This window comes from Palaemon carinicauda, chromosome 7 (genome assembly GCF_036898095.1).
Source record: "Palaemon carinicauda isolate YSFRI2023 chromosome 7, ASM3689809v2, whole genome shotgun sequence".
Taxonomy (NCBI): Eukaryota; Metazoa; Arthropoda; class Malacostraca; order Decapoda; family Palaemonidae; genus Palaemon; species Palaemon carinicauda.
In genome coordinates this window covers 3022382-3029881 of record NC_090731.1, presented here as the reverse complement: position 1 = coordinate 3029881, position 7500 = coordinate 3022382, and the positions used below count along the sequence as shown (strand labels likewise).

The window sequence follows — 7500 nt, the reverse complement described above, 5'->3', positions numbered from 1 at the left end:
TTATCCGTTTTTAAAATGGTAAATGTCTAGCAATGTTTATGACAGGGATTTTGCCATTTTTTACGGCAAATTTTTAACAGTGTAATACCTTTTCTGGTTAGATATTATACTCACCTTCCGTCTCCTCTTGTGAGCAGCATGACTTCCCAGGGAGGACGATCACTGGAAAGGGCTGCTGTTCCTTCCTCACTCAGGAATTGGCTCAGCATAGTGTCAGCCACTTCTACAGGTTCTTTTATGGTTTCCTTCAAGCCGCTGCGGCCATTTACTTCCTCAAGCATTTGCTGGTAATATTCTCGTAGGTCAATCAACCTGATATGCTCTGCAATATCGAAACTTTTGGCATCTCGCCAAATGTAGTATCCATAGAGCTGGGAGAACGTCTGACGGAATTTTCTGAACTTATATTGCCCGCTGTTATCCTGAACGTCTAAAATCCTAGAGGAGATGTGATGGCTAATTTTCCCTACGTCTGGTACTCCAGAGAGACGCAAGCATACGAGTATGAAAGGTCGACTCTCTTTAGTTTCCAGGCCCCAGAGGCCGTCCATTCCTTGAGCTTTAGAAACAGAGCCTTTAAATTGGAAGGCATAGACTGCTTTTGCAAGAGTTGACAGAAGCCAAAAGAGAAAAGTCACTGGAAGAGCAACTGGCAATGATATGGCTAATAGGACAACACCAGTGATTGTTTTTATGACATTCGTTAGAATGAAGTCAAAGATTTGCAAGTCCCATTTCTTAGAGACGACATTTTTGCGTGAAAAGTTGATGTGAATATCTTTATATAGGTTACGTATGACTACGAGGGACAGAAACCCTAAACATACATCTCCAAAGGAAAAATTGAAGAGCCATCCTAAGTCGTCTGATTTAGTTTGCAATGCCTCTCGAAAAGACGAAGACGATAGGATGAACGGGAAGTTACTTGACGCGTTAGCTGTTTTGGTATAGTTTACCATAAGCCATGAAAAATCATGGCGTTCCAGTGGGTAGCTGATGCTTTCCATGGCTTGTGGATTAATGCACCTTTTTTTTAGACTATACTGTACTTGAGTGATTTTTTTGGTTACCTATTGTTTTAGTTATAATGGAGTATCAAGGGAGTATCGTAATCTGATTTTTATTTGTGTCCTGTGCTTATGTTAAGACTAATTGTTTTTTTATGACTTAAAGTTTGAAGCAAAAAGCTCTTGACGAATGTCTTATTTTTTTGCTATACGTTTCTTGAATGAACAAGGGATTATTTTTATCAAATATTTAATTAAATCAAATTCGACTGCTATTATTACTGCAATTTTATAAACAATTTTATTACTAAGCCAAAATAATTGCTTCGAGTTTTATTGTTTGTCCAAATGCAAGTTTTGAAAATGAATTAATGTATTGATTTAATAAGAAAATATATTGACTCTCCTAAGTTAACTCCCTGATTTCTGCTTTTATCAAAGGCTTCCAAGATCACATTTGATGTTGACAATTCTTTATCTCCTCCTTGCTATAGTTGATCGACCAAGTTCTGAAAAAGAGAAGCACAATGTTTAGCAATATAAGGATTTGCAAAATAATTTCTAAACGAATTTTAAAAGCGGATGTGGATTCATGTTTACAAAAAAAAAAAAAAAAAAAAAAAAAGTTTAGCTATATAAGGATTTACAAAATAATTTCTAAACGAATTTTAAAAGCGGATGTGGTTTCATGTTTACAAAAAAAAAAAAAAAAAAAAAAAAAAATTGCGAAATAAAAGAAGAAAGAAACTATAAAAAACTGAATTATCAAAAGTTGTTTGCTCATAGATAGTGCAACGTCCAGCTGACCATTATATTAATAAATTTTAAAAAGTAGCAAACAATGCAAGCTGTAAAATGAGTAGAGCAATTTTTGCCAATTCCAAAGATACTGAGATGGAAACATTTTACATTCAGGTTAATTTTCTGAGACAAAAATCCTCTTTTTATTTTTTATTTATTTATTTTTTTGGGCAACCTTCCAAAATTGTGGGAAGCGCAATGGTAGATAGATAAATTAATAGTTTTTTGTTGTCTGATTTGCTTCTGTAGGTTTTTAATGCAGTCAATAGTTATGGGAAAGATAAATTTATATAAATTTTTCTTTTATTTCTATCATTAGTTGTAGTGGCCGATGTGGTAACGTCCCTGACTGGTTATTGCCAGACTGGGATTCGAGTCCCGCTCAAACTCGTTAGTTACTTTGGTCGCTGCAACCTCACCATCCTTGTGAGCTAAGGATGGAGGTTTGGGGGAGCCTATAGGTCTACCTGCTGAGTCATCAGCAGCCATTACCTGGTCCTCCCTGGTCCTAGCTTGGATGGAGAGGGGGCTTGGGCGCTCATCATATGTATACATGGTCAGTCTCTAGGACATTCACCTGCTTGCTAGGGCAATGTCACTGTCCCTTGCCTCTGTCATTCATGAGCGGCCTTTAAACTTTTAAATTGTCGATATATGATGCTCAAGTTAATATTGGTAAGACCATCTGATTAAACTTTTCTTTTTCGAGAGAGTAGCATCTCACATTTCATAATCCCCTTCTCTTTACCAGATGCTCTCCACCCAAGGCTAATCCTTAAGTTGATAAGACATAATTAAATGAATGTTGACTTGATAAATACCTTGTTCTATATCCTGTCTATATTCTTTTGAGTATTATTATTCTGAATAATGATATAGATTTAACGTTCAGTTGTAATCCAAGATGTTTGGCAGTCTAGCTGTAGATTATTTTATATATAAAGTTATGATGAGGGGTTTCATTTAGACTAGATATGCTATTTTTTCCCTGCTGGAGCCTTTGGGCTTATAGCATCCTGCTTTTTCAACTATGGTTGTAGCTTAGCAAAGTAATAATAATAATAATAATAATAATAATAATAGTAATAATAATAATAATAATAATAATAATAATAATAATAATAAACCTTTTTACTCCTGTTATTTTCAAGCTTTTATAGTTTACATTTGAAATATTTACTTTAATTTTATTGTCCTTGAAATTCTCTTGCAGTTTTCCTCATTTTATTTTCTCACTGGGCTATTTTCCCCTGTTGGAGCCTTCGGCCATATAGCATCCTGCTTCTCCAACTAGGGTTGTAGCTTAGCAAGTAATAATAATAATAATCATAATAATAATAATAATCTTAATCATAACAACAACAATAATAATAATAATAATAATAATAATAATAATAATAATAATAATAATAATAATAATAATAATAATGGTTTTGCAATTCTGCTTTTCCAACCAGGGTTGTAGCTTGGGTAATAATAATAATAATAATAATAATAATAATAATAATAATAATAATAATAATGGTTTTACAATTCTGCTTTTCCAACCAGGGTTGTAGCTTGGCTAATAATAATAATAATAATAATAATAATAATAATAATAATGTAGATGGCTCACATTACAAAATTCCTTTAGTTATTACCAGGAAGAAAGGAGTATCACTGTGAAGACCCTGAGTTTACCTAGTTCGCCTTAAGAAGCTTAAGCCTCAGTAATTTCAGGCTGCGTCACAAAACTATGGGTCATATGTCAGATAGTTTTCATTTGTAACACTCTTCTTTCCATTTACAAACGCACACACGAATATTGAATCTTTAGGTGGAAATTTTTTAAATATATCAGATTTTGAGAAAAAAAAAAAAAAAAAAAAAAAAACCTTAATTTTAACCAGAAATTCTCAGTATATGTATAGTTCTCTGCCGTATATCAGTAATTATGACACTTAAAAAAAAACCGTAATTTTAATAGGAAATTCTCCGTAAAAATATACTGCTCTCAGCCGTATTTCAGTATATATGACGCTTAAAAATCCGTAATTTCATAAGGAAATGCTCCGTAAAAATATACTATTCTCAGCCGTATTTCAGTAAATATGATTTAAAAAAAAACCGTAATTTTAGTCACAAATTCTGCGTGGAAATATACTGTCCTCAGCCGTGTTTCACTAAAATGACACTTGAAAAACTAATTTTAATCAGAAATTCTCCGTAAATGTATAGTTCTCAGCCGTAAATCAGTAAATATGACACTGAAAAATACCGCAATTTTAATCAGAAATTCTCCGTAAAAATATACTGTCCTCAGCCGTATTTCAGTGAACATAACCCTAAAAAAATCGTAATTTTTACCCTACTTTGTTATTATCTTTTACGGTTTGGTGACCGTAATATCACTCCTTGACGTCAATATATCCGTTTTTAAAACGGCAAATACCTGGCAACATTTATTCATGTCAATATATCCGTTTTTAAAACGGCAAATACCTGGCAACATTTATTCCAGGATTTTTATCGCTTTTGCTGCAAATTTTTAAGTGTAACAGAGGTTTCAAGTTTTCTGCTAATCTTCCATACACATCTAAATACTTTCGTCGCTTATTACCACCTACAAATACATCAGTCAATACGTGATTATTATCATTATTACTAGCTAAGCTACAACCCGAGTTGGAAAAGCAAGATGCTATAAGCCCGAGGGCCCCAACAGGGAACTATAGCCCAGTAAGGAATGGAAATAAGGGAGATAAATAAACGATATGAGAAATAATAAGCAATTAGAATAAAATATTTTAAAAACAGTAACAACATTAATATATATATTTCATATAAAAACTATAAAAGGATTTATGTCAGCCTGTTTTTCTTCATCATCCTTAATCAACACCTCATCTACATGTATATGCATAAATGTGAATGTATATATATATATATATATATATATATATATATATATATATATATATATATATATATATATATATATATATATATACATATATATATGTATATATAAATATACATATATATATATATATATATATATATACATATATATACATATATGTATGTATATATAAATATATATATATATATATATATATATATATATATATATATATATATATATATATAGATAGATAGATATACGCATATTATTATTATTATTATTATTATTACTATCCAAGCTACAACCCTAGTTGGAAAAGCAAGATGCTATAAGCCCAGGGGCTCCAACAGGGAAAAATAGCTCAGTGAGGAAAGGAAATAAGGAAATAAATAAATGAAGAGAACAAATTAACAATAAATCATTCTAAAATAAGAAACAACGTCAAAACAGACATGTCATATAATAAACTATCAACAACATCAAAAACAAATATGTCATAAATAAACTATAAAAAGACTATGTCTGCCTGGTCAACAAAAAAGCATTTGCTCCAACTTTGAACTTTTGAAGTTCTACTGATTCAACCACCCGATTAGGAAGATCATTCCACAACTTGGTCACAGCTGGAATAAAACTTCTAGAGTACTGCATAGTATTGAGCCTCGTGATGGAGAAGGCCTGGCTATTAGAATTAACTGCCTGCCTAGTATTACGTACAGGATAGAATTGTCCAGGGAGATCTGAATGTAAAGGATGGTCAGAGTTGTGAAAAATCTTATGCAACATACATAATGAACTAATTGAACGACGGTGCCAGAGATTAATATCTAGATCAGGAATAAGAAATTTAATAGACCGTAAGTTTCTGTCCAACAAATTAAGATGAGAATCAGCAGCTGAAGACCAGACAGGAGAACAATACTCAAAACAAGGTAGAATGAAGGAATTAAAACACTTCTTCAGAATAGATTGATCACCGAAAATCTTGAAAGACTTTCTCAATAAGCCTATTTTTTGTGAAATTGAAGAAGACACAGACCTTATATGTTTCTCAAAAGTAAATTTACTGTCGAGAATCACACCTAAAATTTTGAAAGAGTCATACATATTTAAAGAAACATTATCAATACTGAGATCCGGATGTTGAGGAACCACCGTCCTTGACCTACTTACAATCATACTTTGAGTTTTGTTAGGATTCAACTTCATACCCCATAATTTGCACCATGCACTAATTCTAGCTAAATCTCTATTAAGGGATTCACCAACCCTAGATCTACATTCAGGGGATGGAATTGATGCAAAGAGAGTAGCATCATCTGCATATGCAACAAGCTTGTTTTCTAGGCCAAACCACATGTCATGTGTATATAGTATGAAAAGTAATGGGCCAAGAACACTACCCTGTGGAACACCAGATATCACATTCCTATAATCACTATGGTGCCCATCAACAACAACTCTTTGAGATCTATTACTTAAAAAATCAATAATAATGCTAAGAAACGACCCACCCACTCCCAACTGTTTCAGTTTGAAAACAAGGGCCTCATGATTAACACGGTCAAAGGCAGCACTAAAATCAAGGCCAATCATACGAACTTCCCGACCACAATCAAGGGATTTATGTACTGCATTGGAGATTGTAAGAAGGGCATCACATGCTCCAAGGCCTTTACGAAAACCAAATTGCAAACTAGGGAGTAGATGATTACCTTCAGCAAACCTATTAAGACATTTTGCCAGAAGACGTTCAAAAATTTTAGATAATATGGGAGTTATGGAAATTGGGCGGTAATCAGTGGGACTTGAACTACCACAAACACATTTACATAGAGGAGTAACATTACCAATTCTCCAACTAGTGCTAAAAGCTCCTCTTCTTGCTAACTTGCGCAAAATAACAGATAACTTTGGAGCTAAGAAATCTGCTGTCTTTATAAAAAACAAAGGAAAAATACCATTTGGGTCTACACCTCCATAAGCATCAAGGTCCATCAACAGAGCTTTAATCTCACGAGATCGAAAAGCTAAACTAGTTAGTTTAGCCTCAGGAAAACAGGAATGAGGAAGTTCAAGTTTTTCATTACTCTGTTTACTGTCAAAAACATCAGCCAAAAGGGTTGCCTTTTCCTTTGGACAGTGAGTGACTGAGCCATCTGGTTTAAGTAAAGGAGGAACTGTTACATCTACACCAAAGAGTGCAGATTTAAGGGTAGACCACCATTTATGTTCCTGAGTTGTACCAGAAAGTGTTTCTTTTATGGTTAAATTGTACTCCTTTTCAGTTGAGGCATAAACTCTCTGAGCAAAAGCTCGAAGCTGAGTATAGTTGTTCCAGGTCAAATCTGATCTGTTACCCTTCCAAAGTTGATAGGCCTCCTGCTTCTCCAAAAAGGCACGTCTACAATCATTATTGAACCACGGTTTGTCCTTCACTCGGTACCTTAGCACACGAGAAGGGATACGCCTATCAATTATGTTGACTAGATTCTCATTCAAAGGGACAACAGGATCTACACTATTATATAATTGTGACCAATTCAAGCACAAAAGATCATGTAAAATCCCATTCCAGTCTGCTTGGGATTTCATATAAATTTTACAAGAATATGATATATCAGGGACAGGCTGCTCAGTCTTCACTAATAATGAAATCAAGGCATGATCAGATGTCCCGACTGGAGAACCAACCTTACCAGTTATAACGCCAGGGGAGTCAGTGTATACAAGGTCCAAGCAATTACCAGACCTGTGAGTAGCTTCATTTATGATTTGCTCACAGCCTGATTCAGAGGCAAAGTC

At 33.6% G+C, this 7500-nt stretch overlaps 1 protein-coding gene across 1 annotated transcript in view; it reads right to left on the bottom strand.

Annotated features, from left to right (window-relative positions):
- The window catches only part of LOC137643808 (probable diacyglycerol O-acyltransferase tgs1), a 32677-nt gene that overhangs the window by 21223 nt on the left and 3954 nt on the right, over positions 1–7500 (bottom strand). Inside the window, exon 2 of the mRNA XM_068376495.1 lies at positions 115–1516. Within this exon, the coding sequence (XP_068232596.1) occupies positions 115–1007 (893 nt within the window). The 5' untranslated portion in view covers positions 1008–1516. The remainder of the gene's footprint in view (positions 1–114; positions 1517–7500) is intronic.